A 14737-nucleotide genomic window follows, 5' to 3' on the forward strand; every position below is an offset into this window, starting at 1 on the left:
CTTCCACGTAGGTCATCTTTTTTATTCTCCAAAGATTCATGTTTGCTAGCAAAATGGAAGGAAGTGGCGGTTAATTCGATCGCCTACGAATTCTCAGAAGGCAGCCCTCCCTCTGGCCCCTTTTTCTCCGCCTCCTCTTCATGCAAATGACGGGGATCTGGGCCTGTTCCCGAGAAAGCAGTCTATCATTCGCGTCGGGCTCGTCGGACTCGTTAAAGGAGAAAAAGGATTCTGCCAGTCCGTGGTGAGTAATCACAGTCCTGATGTCCAGAAGTTATTTTCGGTCATAAGAGACGGTCGCAGCAACACTATGTAGAAAATAAGTTACAAACAACGCAAATAGACTAACAAAAACACAATCGGTTGGGGACACGTAAAACGTCAGCCTTCTTCTCCGGCGCCATTTTCAAATTTTATTTATGGTGTAGCATTATGAATCTGCCTCCTATTGCCAGATAATTATGATAATGTAAAGTTTTAGGGTGGCAGAGTTCACTGATGCTGGACTGGCATTAAGGCCTTTAATCGATTTCATTGTCCTTACTGAACAGGAATAAATAAAGCTGATTGCTATGGTTAGAGTTATTATGTCACAGCACAGTGAATTGTATGATTATTTCTATTAATTGTGTTTATTTGATCCATTTCATGCTTTTAGTCTTGTACTGGAAGATACGGGGAATGAAAAAATCAGTTTGGTCCATTAGGTTTCCTCTCCAGTTGGAAGTAGACTACATGTTGTTGTCAGAAGAACCCGACAGTATTCTAGTCAAGTTGTCCTACTGGTCTGTGAGGAATAGCAAGGTGATATTGTTGTTCTCTATCTCTCGTCTCAGTCTTTTAAATTCAGAGGGGACACGGAGGTTAGAGATAGTGACTCTGACTGGAGAGACAGTGTCTGAGAGTCGGACTGTTGGGAGGGTTCTATGGCTGAGGAATGAGAGATGAGTTAGGAGTTGACTGACTGAGGTGGAAATGATGTGTAGCTTTAGGGCTTTTTAAGTTTTGAAGGAATGCAGGCAGGAGAAATATTGACAGAAGTCAACGCTCGCAACACACACGCACGCACGCACGCACGCACGCACGCACGCACGCACGCACGCACGCACGCACGCACGCACGCACACACACACACACACACACACACACACACACACACACACACACACACACACACACACACACACACACACACGCAAATTCTCCTTTCTGAACCCCTGACCTTTCCAGTCGTCTGATAGCCATTGACATTTGCCTCCTGAGTCTGCATGCTCGGATGGTGGAGCTGATTGGGGTGAGGGAGGGGGAGGGGGAGGAGGAGGGGAGAGGGTTCATGGGAGAGACCGGTTCTCCGTGACGGCCTAGGAGTCCATCTTGACGTCTCTCTCACTGGAGAGGTCAGCAGGAAGGCAGCTCATCCCATGGACAAAGCCACAGACCAGAGCATAGCAGCATACTGTAACCTGTGCCAGACAGACAGTCTACTCCAGCACATCTCTCTCTCAGCATGCCACTGTCATTTACTGAGATTCTGTCAAATTGTCACTCTTAGCAATTGTAAATACTGCATGTTTACAGGGAATGATTTAGCCCTTATAGTTGGTTAATATACAGATGAATTGATGCAGACGTATACTCTGTCCTGATAGTGTAGTGTATGCTGCCTGTCTTTGTTGGTAAAGATGGTGGATGAAATGAACAGGCTACACCTGGTTGTTTTCACCACCTCTGTGAGGAGACAGAAAGCTCTGCTCCTTTACTTAGGGAGCCTTCTAGTGGCAGACAGAGGGAGAGCAGGGTGGTCCACAACACACAGCCCTGGTCCAGTACCATAGTGAAACACAGCCCTGTTCCAGTACCATAGTGAAACACAGCCCCGTTGGTCCAGTATCATAGTGAAACACAGCCCTGTTGGTCCAGTACCATAGTGAAACACAGCCCTGGTCCAGTACCATAGTGAAACACAGCCCTGGTCCAGTACCATAGTGAAACACAGCCCTGTTGGTCCAGTACCATAGTGAAACACAGCCCTGTTGGTCCAGTACCATAGTGAAACACAGCCCTGTTCCAGTACCATAGTGAAACACAGCCCCGTTGGTCCAGTATCATAGTGAAACACAGCCCTGTTGGTCCAGTACCATAGTGAAACACAGCCCTGGTCCAGTACCATAGTGAAACACAGCCCTGGTCCAGTACCATAGTGAAACACAGCCCTGTTGGTCCAGTACCATAGTGAAACACAGCCCTGTTGGTCCAGTACCATAGTGAAACACAGCCCTGTTCCAGTACCATAGTGAAACACAGCCCTGTTGGTCCAGTACCATAGTGAAACACAGCCCTGTTCCAGTACCATAGTGAAACACAGCCCTGTTGGTCCAGTACCATAGTGAAACACAGCCCTGTTCCAGTACCATAGTGAAACACAGCCCTGTTGGTCCAGTACCATAGTGAAACACAGCCCTGTTGGTCCAGTACCATAGTGAAACACAGCCCTGGTCCAGTACCATAGTGAAACACAGCCCTGGTCCAGTACCATAGTGAAACACAGCCCTGGTCCAGTACCATAGTGAAACAGCCCTGTTGGTCCAGTACCATAGTGAAACACAGCCCTGTTGGTCCAGTACCATAGTGAAACACAGCCCTGTTGGTCCAGTACCATAGTGAAACACAGCCCTGTTGGTCCAGTACCATAGTGAAACACAGCCCTGTTGGTCCAGTACCATAGTGAAACACAGCCCTGGTCCAGTACCATAGTGAAACAGCCCTGTTGGTAAAGTACCATAGTGAAACACAGCCCTGTTGGTCCAGTACCATAGTGAAACACAGCCCTGTTGGTCCAGTACCATAGTGAAACACAGCCCTGGTCCAGTACCATAGTGAAACACAGCCCTGTTGGTCCAGTACCATAGTGAAACACAGCCCTGTTGGTCCAGTACCATAGTGAAACACAGCCCTGTTGGTCCAGTACCATAGTGAAACACAGCCCTGGTCCAGTACCATAGTGAAACAGCCCTGTTGGTAAAGTACCATAGTGAAACACAGCCCTGTTGGTCCAGTACCATAGTGAAACACAGCCCTGGTCCAGTACCATAGTGAAACAGCCCTGTTGGTCCAGTACCATAGTGAAACACAGCCCTGTTGGTCCAGTACCATAGTGAAACACAGCCCTGTTGGTCCAGTACCATAGTGAAACACAGCCCTGTTGGTCCAGTACCATAGTGAAACACAGCCCTGTTGGTCCAGTACCATAGTGAAACACAGCCCTGGTCCAGTACCATAGTGAAACAGCCCTGTTGGTAAAGTACCATAGTGAAACACAGCCCTGTTGGTCCAGTACCATAGTGAAACACAGCCCTGGTCCAGTACCATAGTGAAACAGCCCTGTTGGTCCAGTACCATAGTGAAACACAGCCCTGTTGGTCCAGTACCATAGTGAAACACAGCCCTGGTCCAGTACCATAGTGAAACACAGCCCTGTTGGTCCAGTACCATAGTGAAACACAGCCCTGTTGGTAAAGTACCATAGTGAAACACAGCCCTGTTCCAGTACCATAGTGAAACACAGCCCTGTTGGTAAAGTACCATAGTGAAACACAGCCCTGTTGGTCCAGTACCATAGTGAAACACAGCCCTGTTCCAGTACCATAGTGAAACACAGCCCTGTTGGTCCAGTACCATAGTGAAACACAGCCCTGTTGGTCCAGTACCATAGTGAAACACAGCCCTGTTGGTCCAGTACCATAGTGAAACACAGCCCTGGTGGTAAAGTACCATAGTGAAACACAGCCCTGTTGGTCCAGTACCATAGTGAAACACAGCCCTGTTGGTCCAGTACCATAGTGAAACAGCCCTGTTGGTAAAGTACCATAGTGAAACACAGCCCTGTTGGTCCAGTACCATAGTGAAACACAGCCCTGGTCCAGTACCATAGTGAAACAGCCCTGTTGGTCCAGTACCATAGTGAAACACAGCCCTGTTGGTAAAGTACCATAGTGAAACACAGCCCTGGTCCAGTACCATAGTGAAACACAGCCCTGTTGGTCCAGTACCATAGTGAAACACAGCCCTGTTGGTCCAGTACCATAGTGAAACACAGCCCTGTTGGTCCAGTACCATAGTGAAACACAGCCCTGTTGGTAAAGTACCATAGTGAAACACAGCCCTGGTCCAGTACCATAGTGAAACACAGCCCTGTTGGTCCAGTACCATAGTGAAACACAGCCCTGTTGGTCCAGTACCATAGTGAAACACAGCCCTGTTGGTAAAGTACCATAGTGAAACAGCCCTGGTCCAGTACCATAGTGAAACACAGCCCTGTTGGTCCAGTACCATAGTGAAGCACAGTCACATAAAGTAAACAGTCACAAGTGAACATTTTTGTGTGCGTGGGGGTGGGTAGATAAATGTGTATCTGTGTGCATGGGGGGGTATGTGCCATGAAACATCCTTCTGCACTCTGTGGTACTGGCTGGAGGGGGGAGGGAGCAGAAAGCTAAGTGCCTGTGGGGGTGTGAGGGGTGAGGCGCAGGTTCAAACTATGGCCACTACACCCATCACTGTGACTGGACACCCCGAACTGTGTGAACACGGACAGCAGTGGGCCAGTAGCCTGAAGGGCCAGTAGCCTAAATATGTCTGACAACTACCTTGTTAGCACCGTTTCTTCAGCCATAGAGAGTCCTTGAATTTTGCTGCTTGTTTTCTAGCGTTACTCAAAATCTAGCTTAGTATTTATTTATTAAAGCCGCAATATGTAACTTTTTGGGCAACTCGACCAAATTCACATAGAAATGTGAGATATAGATCTGTCATTCTAATTGAGAACAGATCTACAGCTTCTTAGACTTGCTATATGTGCCCTATTTCTATGCTTCCTGTTCTTAAATGTATTTTTAGCATATTTTACTTTTGGTTTTATACACCAGCTTCAAACAGCTGAAAATACAATAATTTGGTTTATGGAAAATATATTTTGCGGCAGTTTAGATGGTACAATGATTCTCTACACTAAACTGAAATTAGGCAAACTATTTTAGAATTTTAGCCACCAGAAAATGGCGAAACGATTTCTGCATAGTGCATCTTTAAGTTAAAAAACAATGATCATGATGTGACTTTGATGCATAAATAAGACTAATTCCAGTGTTGATACATTGTTTTTGTCCCTTATCACTGAGATTATCCATATTGATATTAGACGTTTCATTTATGACACCATTTTAACCCGTTAGGTTATGAATGATGATATTATTAGTTTGCCTGACCGGGAAGATCCTAATTTTTTTATGACACAATGTTATTGTTTTAGCCACTGAGTAAATATCGTAATCTGCTCTCCTGGAGTGCAAAAAATATATATTAACTCTCATGGAAGTCTGTGTTAATTATTTACATGAAATGATATTCAAAATCGATGAGATGATAGTTTTATTATCTTGGGTGCTGCCAGGCTCACTAACATCCAGGTTTTTTATGGCACAGTCATGGGCTATTAAAGATATGGTCATATTTCACACAGAACAGGTTGAAGACAGTAGTAGACTGCAGTCTCACCGTTGGTGACTGGTACACTCACTCCACTTCTCACCCAAACACTGTTCATTCATATTAACTGGTCCTCTTTTCTTTGCAGTGCTGATCATCAGACTTTGCATTGCATCAGTGTTGTGTTTGTTTTTGCATCACTAGAGAAGTTTCTTACTAACTATTGTCTCTACAGTGCTCAGTATCCGTGGCACCCAGGAGGAGGAGGCTCCAGATGCCCAGCTCATGCGATTGGACAACATGCTGCTGGCGGAGGGCGTGTCCGGACCAGAGAAAGGGGGCGGGTCTGCGGCAGCAGCAACAGCGGCGGCAGCAGTGGGAGGAGGGGTGGGCCAGGACAACTCAACAGAACACTCAGACTATCGGGCCAAGCTGACTCAGATCCGCGGGATTTACCACACAGAGCTGGAGAAGTATGAACAGGTGAGGACAGACCACACCCCTCGTAAACGCTCTTTCCCTTCCCATAAGCCCTCTCTGCTCTAAGAAGACCCTCACAACCCCTCGCACTTCCTATAGGTAACCCCTTTCTGCCTAAGCGCCCCCTACTCTGATTTCTGCCATCTCACTACATATTGAGGACCCTTGTAACTGTCCTCTCTCCCTTCCAATAGCCAACCCCACTGCAACCTCACTACATATTGAGGACCCTTGTAACTGTCCTCTCTCCCTTCCAATAGCCAACCTCACTGCAATCTCACTACATATTGAGGACCCTTGTAACTGTCCTCTCTCCCTTCCAATAGCCAACCTCACTGCCATCTCACTACATATTGAGGACCCTTGTAACTGTCCTCTCTCCCTTCCAATAGCCAACCTCACTGCCATCTCACTACATATTGAGGACCCTTGTAACTGTCCTCTCTCCCTTCCAATAGCCAACCTCACTGCCATCTCACTACATATTGAGGACCCTTGTAACTGTCCTCTCTCCCTTCCAATAGCCAACCCCACTGCAATCTCACTACATATTGAGGACCCTTGTAACTGTCCTCTCTCCCTTCCAATAGCCAACCTCACTGCAATCTCACTACATATTGAGGACCCTTGTAACTGTCCTCTCTCCCTTCCAATAGCCAACCTCACTGCAATCTCACTACATATTGAGGACCCTTGTAACTGTCCTCTCTCCCTTCCAATAGCCAACCTCACTGCAATCTCACTACATATTGAGGACCCTTGTAACTGTCCTCTCTCCCTTCCAATAGCCAACCCCACTGCAATCTCACTACATATTGAGGACCCTTGTAACTGTCCTCTCTCCCTTCCAATAGCCAACCCCACTGCCATCTCACTACATATTGAGGACCCTTGTAACTGTCCTCTCTCCCTTCCAATAGCCAACCTCACTGCCATCTCACTACATATTGAGGACCCTTGTAACTGTCCTCTCTCCCTTCCAATAGCCAACCCCACTGCAACCCCACTGCAATCTCACTACACTCAGACTGCACACAAGTCAGTGCACACAACCACGCTTTCAGAAATCCCTTCCCAGCTGGCAATCATTTTATCAGTCACACACAAGTCCTATGCCAAGAGAGCATCCCGTCCTTCCCATTGATGTCAAATATATTACCGCCTGTCATCATCTCAAAGCAGGCCCGTCATCACTTCCTGTCACAGTGTTACATTTGCACCTGAGAATACTCATGTCACCGCTATGTGTACTACTGCAACTGAGTGTACGGGCGGAACGGCTGTTTGCTATGAACTGAGTCTCGTTTCAACTGACACGACCCTGGTGCTGACAATCAACAGACTTCCCTGTCCCCAAACGCAGCAGACACTTCCCAGTGACTGATTCTGACAGAGAAAGAGAATGAGAGAGACACTGAGTGAAAAGACAGAGAGGGAAGTGGAGCGAGAGAGAGACAGGAAGACAGTTCAAACCTGCTGAACGTGAACAGGAATGAAAGCCTCCTGTCATTTTAGACGTCTTCACTTGTTACTTTTTTCCTCACGATTGAAGAAAGGTCTCCTCAATATACAAAGAAATTCTCACTGCTTGTCTACCTCATCCACTGCTATTGTTTCTGCCACAGCACTGCAATACATTACTGCTACATTACTGTACATCGAGAGTATTACTACTACCACTTATAATACTGGTAATACTAACAATGCTAGCAGTGTCTTACTTCTCTACTGTGTCCAAGTGCGTGTGATTGCTATCTGCCTCATATGAGTGTGTCTGTCTTTAGGCATGTAACGAGTTTACCACCCATGTGATGAACCTGCTGAGGGAGCAGAGCCGCACACGGCCCATCTCACCCAAAGAGATTGAGCGTATGGTGGGCATTATCCACCGCAAGTTCAGCTCCATCCAGATGCAGCTCAAACAGAGCACCTGCGAGGCCGTCATGATCCTACGCTCGCGCTTCCTCGACGCCAGGTCTGTGTGGGACTGTGTGTATGTGTGTGACGTGTCTGTGTGTGTCTCTCTCTGCGTGTGTCTGCAGATTTTTTTTAATGTTTAAACAGAGTGTATCCTGGGTCGCTCTACACCAAAGACAACAGAGTTTTGTAGAGTGCGATGATGGAGATAACGTAGTCCAGCTGTCTCTCTCTAATATATTGTAATGAAGGAAATGACCTGTAATTGTGATATTTAATACGTTTCTCTCTCTCTCTGCAGACGAAAGAGAAGGAACTTCAACAAGCAGGCAACAGAGATCCTAAATGAGTATTTCTACTCCCACCTGTCCAACCCCTACCCCAGTGAGGAGGCCAAGGAAGAACTGGGCAAGAAGTGCTCCATCACAGTGTCACAGGTACAGTATGCCGCCACATAGTCTTTCTTGACCCACATAAACCTATGAGCTATCTAGCTAGCATGGCCATTTGTTCGACAATTGCATTCACACTGCTATGTCACAGGAAGTCAGCTAGAAGAGACTGCATCCAAAATGGCACTCTATTCCCTACATAATGCACTGCTTTTGACCAGAGCTCGTGTCACTCAATGGGAATCTGGTTTCTTGACAATCTGGTTTCTTGAAAGATGTGTTTTCTACATAATACCTTACTCAAACAATTGTTGAATTAAACTTTAGTTTAATTTGTTGTCATGTAAAACATAATTATAATATGTACTTTATGTTACAGGTATCGAACTGGTTCGGAAACAAGAGAATCCGATACAAGAAAAACATTGGCAAGTTCCAAGAGGAAGCCAACATGTACGCCGCGAAGACAGCTGTCAGTGCAACCAATGTATCAGCCCATGGCAGCCAGGCCAACTCCCCGTCCACCCCCAACTCTGCAGGTCAGTATCAATACCAGCCATAATGGATCTGACCAGTATGGTACCAAGTCAGTACTGTTAATGTTAGTTTGGCTGCATAGTAAACCCAACTGAACAATGCTAGATCATATAGAGTGCTGAATCATTATATAAGCTACATTGAAAGGTATCCACACTACAGTAGTATGGACAATTCATTTCAGAAATATGACACAGTTGAGCAGAGAGGTGTAGAGCACTGATTAGAAAACCTGGCTTTACCCAACCCTGGGCCCCAACTCAAGAATCCAGTCTCAGCTCTGTTCCTTTTGAATAACAAAATAATGTCTGCACCCCCCCCCCCCTCCCCCTCCTTCCTAAACTAACCCAATAACCTGTGGCTCGGTCCCTCTCTCTCTCTGGGGTTTGTCGGGTGAACACAGTAGACATATTGAACTCTTGGAGTCTTGGTTAGAGAAATAACTATCCTGTGACTTGTCCGGTTGACCTTGTGTGTCATTAAGCTGATGACGGGTGTCCTAGCCTAGTCCTTTGTCATCATGTTGACTCTTCAGCTGTGTTGGGTTATGGTCTAGTCTTGTGTTTTTCTGCCTTGAAATCAAGTTAGGCTGCGTTCTCCTTTAACATCTGGGCAGTTTGGCTCCATTAAAGGACAAAGATTTTTTCAGTTCTTCCTGCCGATCGATTAGCACTTCCTTAATGAGCCAACCGGTCCGGTAGCAAGGAACTTAAACTGCAAGACAATCCATATATTCTACATTAGTTTCACCCCGGTTTTAACCCCTAACCTCAATATTCTTGATAATATGATTATCATCATAATTACCACAGAAGTAATAGTTGGTATAGGTTTATTAGTAAAGTGTATATTATGCTTATAACATCCCTTGCCAATACATTTCCAGAGGTACATAAAGTCAGTGTAGATGGTGATTGGTCACTGATGTCGTTCCCTGTTCACTACACCACATTTGGCTTTCAACCCTCTCCCATTAACCCACCTGACTGCACTTTTTCGGTTGCATGATCGTGTTAACTCCTCTTTCCTCTCTTCTCTTTCTACCGTCCTTCCCCACTTCTCTCTCGTTCTCTCTTTCACTGTCTGTCCTTCCAGGTTCTGCTGGCTCTTTTAACATGTCAAACTCCGGAGACTTGTTCATGAGTGTGCAGGCTCTGAATGGGGACTCATACCAGGGGGCTGGGGTAGGGGCCAACGTTCAGTCCCAGGTAGGATCCTCGCAGAAACTAGTACGTAATCCATGAATTATTGGTACACTAGTTGTCATGTAGATAGAAACCCAGCTAGCAGTCATACAGTGGCCTATTTGTGGCCCGTTGAAGGCAAAGTCAACCAACCACGGCGGACAGCCATATAAGGGCTTATATCATAAGACTGAATTTCCCTGCTCAGTAGTTCAGGCACTGTCCGGCCTATAAATGTTCCATTGAAATCATCAAAAGCCCAGAGCAGAGTCACTTGACCTAGTCCGTGAGACAGAGGTTATATGTGGCCTTTAGCCATCACACTAATATGGCGGCCATTGTCAGGCTCATGAATGAATAGACGACTGCAGACAGTTTTGGAAACAATACAAGACTCGTCAACACTCCTGACAACGGTTGTCGTAGCCACTGGTGCACAACAGTCCTCTGACCTTGCCCTGTTGGACAACTATGGCCAACACAGAGTTTCTGAGTGTTGGGATTGGGAGGGAGTCTCACTCACCATAGGTTGGGTGGGAGGATTACCACCCGTGGTGATATTCTCATTTGATTCAACCCCCTCTAGCCCCCCAGCCCTATCCCTCCATCCGTCCCTCCTTTCTTTTTAAATCAACTCTCCAAATGCTCAGGTGTTTCATAAATATGCATAGGATTAACCCCCTAAGGTGAATAAGAGGTCTCCTGGGTTGATACTTCATTGAAAAACAATGTCCTTGTCAAAAGGTAATTTGGCTGCGCACTTCAAAATGTCTTCCCAGCCGCTGAGGAGTGAAGATGAGTTTTGAGTCGTAGAAGCAATTGGAAATAGTTAATTTGTTGCAGTTTTGTTCCTCTTTGAATTTTAACCAGATATTCATATAAGTTCCCTCGTGATGGTGTTTGTGGTCATTTGTCTTTGTTGATTTGTGAAATATTTTGTGTTGAACCTGATCATTCTAAACCGTCGCTGTAACCTTTCCCAGTGCAGGATACCCTTTTGCTATCTGACCTTATGCATGAAGGTCTTTGTCATGTATAGCTTTTGTCTGTCTGACCCACACATTTCTCTTTCTCTCTGTGTGTGTGTGTTCCAGGTGGATACTCTTCGCCATGTTATCAGCCAGACAGGAGGATACAGTGACAGTCTCGCCGCCGGCCAGATGTACAGTCCACAGGGCATCAACGTAAGAACACCACCACCAAAAAACAACAACAACCGTCTTGTCATTTCATGACAATATTGCCTTTCTATTCTTACTTTGGTCTCTTTGAAAGAAAAAGAAGCTAACTATTTCTATACTATACTTCTGTAGCTATTCTTCTTTTGTTTCCGATGCAATACCTTTATTAGGTTTCAGTTTGTCCCTTTGCCCAATTATTTCAAAGCCAACGGGTGTAGGATGCCACTTAGTTAGCAGTGGCCTGTTGGTGGCTGGGCTGTTGTCCAGGCAACGGCCCCTGTGCCGGTCATGCCCCGGGCGCCAGGCAACAAGGCAGGAGTCAGACAGAGCGAGAAGCCGGTCGGCTGGACGTACGGACACGCTTAGAGCTTGTCTGTCTGGTGACATTAGTGTTAGCGAGGCACCTGCAGCCGACAGGAGCAAGGCCACAGGTGTCCCCCTGCCTGTCCAACACTCAGCTCACATGGCACCAAATGAAAAGAAGCACAGACCTCATTTGGGGCCAAACAAATAAATAAAAAGTTGCCCTGGAGTACAAGCTCCAGTCCAATTTATTTACCACCCTAAAATAACTCGGCAAGCCGATGTTAAGAACAGCACGTTCTGATAGGGGTATTTTGTCAGGGCTGGGAACACTGGGGGGGGTGGGTGTAGTGTTAAGATCTACAGTGACAGGCTATGTTGTAGAGAGGGGAATCAATAAGACAGTCACAGCAGGCTGAGAGGGGGTCTGGGCCAGCAGTCTGAGCGCATTGGTCGCATCATTCGTCCAACAACCACAATGACACCGACAGCAGCGGTCCCTATAATGTCCTAGACAAGATGCCAAAAAATTATGTAGTGGTGGAAGGAAGACGTTCTCCATTTAACCCCTCTATTTGCTTCCTCAGTAAACTCTGTTGGAACTAAGCTAAATGAGGGCTGATGAAAATGGCCGATGATAAGATCACGGTCGGTTGCGGTATGTTAGTCAATGGATGCATAGAAGGTGGTTTCTGTGAGGCAGCCTTTGGCCAAACAATACGGGCATTCACATTTGCAGCTCATCAGTCTTAAACACACATCTGTCTGTGCAGATATTGGGACCCTCTGCCCCATACCTCAAAATCTGAGCCGAATCTGAATGCAATTTTTTTTTAAGTATTCAAACATCAACTTGCAGTGAATAAATAGGCCTAATAAATAGGCCTAATAAATAGGCCTAATAAATAGGCCTATGCCAAATCCAAACACTAAAAAGATTATGTCATTCTAAAACACTTCTTCTTTAAATTGTAGAAATCATGTTATTATTTTTTCTGTAGAAGCTTTCGATCCTGGATGGATCTTTTTCATTGTGCAGCTAAACAATTTCCACTCATTCTGAGGTTTCTAATGACTGAGCTGAGGCAGGAAGCAGCGTTCACATGGCAGACCTCTCCTCTTCTATCATTGAACAGTAATTACGGCTGTGAAATAGGCGGAGGGTGTCACCAAAGCTGAAGATTTTAAACGTTTTCTTTTCTCTCCTCTCGGTTCAAATGTGATGAAAGACTGGCTCTATGTGAAATAACAGGTTTTGAAAATAAGAGGGTGCCAAAGCCCATCTCCAACAGCTTTCACCGATGGCATGGAAATTGCCATTAATGTCCCAAATGCTCTTTAGCCTACCTATCTTCTGGGAATTGAAATTGCCTCCTATTTTACAAACCAATTATATTTTCATCCCAGTTGCGGATGTGATAATTTGATATAATTGATTCTCCCATCAACCCTCTCGGAGGTTGTGTGCAAGAGCTGTCTATATGTTTTCAATAACATGTCTCTTTATTGTCTGTACATGAGGCCATTTTGAGACAGATGGGAGATGGAGTCTTATATTGTTGTGCCTTGATAGAGTAATTGTACTATAATATATTTGGAAGATGCATAATCCCGCAAAGTGCAAAAGGGTGTTTGTCAGTTCAAGAGTTTCATGTTAGCTAGAGATACAGCTAAAATAATATACAGTATGTGAAATTATTCCTGTATCTATGAGGAAATGTGTCCTGAGGCATACAACAAATTGTCTCACAATTTTATCTCTAGAAATGTGATTCTTTTTTTTTGCTCCACAGACAAACGGTGGGTGGCAGGATGCTCCGACCCCCTCGTCAGTGACCTCGCCCATAGAAGGACCCGGAAGTGTTCACTCGGATACCTCCAACTGATTATTTTACCCTCCACACACACCATCACCACAACCCAACGATGAACTGGCAGAGCCAATCACAGTACTAAACATAGAGGCATACTACACAGTGTCCTGTAGATTTCAGGGGTGCTGTGAAAACCATTACTATAGCAACCTTTCCTCAGCTACAGTACTACGGGACATTTGAGATGCATACATACAGTAATAGGAATTTCAAAACAAAAATCAAAATGATACAGAAATTCTTAATACAAATGTTTGTACAGATTTCACAGGATATTCAGAGGGCTGGGTTGCTTAATTACCTGTGATGGGTTTACTCATATTGATGATATTAAGTGATAAGATAAATTTAGACAACCAAACCTGTATACTTCAATTCAAATGTTTAATTCTACCTCTCAGCGACTAAAAAGTTAACAAATATGAAAGAACATTATTTGTTTTCTTAAACATGAACTTTGTCATTGTAAGAAAGAAGCACTTCGTCATGCTTTGTTTTGCGGTCCCTCCTCACTGGGCACATACTGGTTGAATCAACGTTGTTTCCACGTCATTTCAAGGAAATTACGTTGAACCAATGTGGAACAGACGTTGAATTAACATCTGTGCCCAGTGGGTCACCTATTCGATGGTACGCCATTTAGGCTTTTAATGTTGCTCCCCTGTTTACAGTGTGTGCTTGATGAACTGTGTTCGCTTTACCCTCTCCCACAGGGAAATAACCAAGAAGACTTAGAACTTGATCTACTAAATGTTTTTGTATTAGTTTCTCCGTAGAGGACTTTTAGGGAAAGCAGGTCAGCCTAGTGAACTATGAGGACCCTTCACCCTGACTAGCAGGTCTTCAATCTGGGTGGAAGGCATTAGAAAAGGAAAACATGCTGGTACGAGAATGCTCATTGGCAAATCTAAAGAATTTAATGGAAATTGAGTAGACAATTGAATATACATTGTAGATGTGTGTCTTCCTGATTTATAAACTTCTGCCCCATGACCCCTTTGATAAGAACGCAGGAGATCTGTGGGCCCACAAGCACTCATAGGGCTCTGTTCTGATATCCATACTAGCGTACCACTTAGTCTTGCTAACACCATGCTCTCGACGTCACAGCTCGCTGTGTAGTCACGTGGGTCGCGTCGGCCAGGCTACGCACCACTTAGAATGCATGCCCAATACATGCTTCATTCTAAGTATGCTAGTGTGGATATTGGGAAAAAGCTACAGAGTATGTGCTGTTGATTGTCTGAGGGCCTGAGGAAAGCCTTCCTTTTTAACAACCACCTCATTGAGTATCAGTGTCTCATCAGAGGTAAACGTGTGAAGTTACAGTTATGTCATGTGTAAAAGAGAAAAAAAAAGGAAATAAACACCTGTCATCAACAACC

The 14737-nt window shown here is 45.2% G+C and overlaps 1 protein-coding gene across 3 annotated transcripts in view; it reads left to right on the plus strand.

The window, feature by feature from the left end:
- Positions 1 to 14737, plus strand: part of LOC139559608 (pre-B-cell leukemia transcription factor 1-like) — a 79143-nt gene extending 64406 nt beyond the window's left edge. The window contains exons 3-9 of one of the 3 annotated variants that reach the window (XM_071375753.1): positions 5720 to 5967; positions 7749 to 7939; positions 8183 to 8318; positions 8653 to 8812; positions 9906 to 10018; positions 11089 to 11178; positions 13272 to 14737. In XM_071375753.1, coding sequence (XP_071231854.1) covers positions 5720 to 5967; positions 7749 to 7939; positions 8183 to 8318; positions 8653 to 8812; positions 9906 to 10018; positions 11089 to 11178; positions 13272 to 13364 — 1031 coding nt within the window. In that variant the 3' untranslated portion in view covers positions 13365 to 14737. Of the gene's footprint in view, positions 1 to 5719; positions 5968 to 7748; positions 7940 to 8182; positions 8319 to 8652; positions 8813 to 9905; positions 10040 to 11088; positions 11179 to 13271 lie in introns of all 3 variants that reach the window. The other 2 variants (XM_071375752.1, XM_071375754.1) reach the window with 2 other exon arrangements.

Source organism: Salvelinus alpinus, chromosome 30 (genome assembly GCF_045679555.1).
Source record: "Salvelinus alpinus chromosome 30, SLU_Salpinus.1, whole genome shotgun sequence".
NCBI classification, from domain to species: Eukaryota; Metazoa; Chordata; class Actinopteri; order Salmoniformes; family Salmonidae; genus Salvelinus; species Salvelinus alpinus.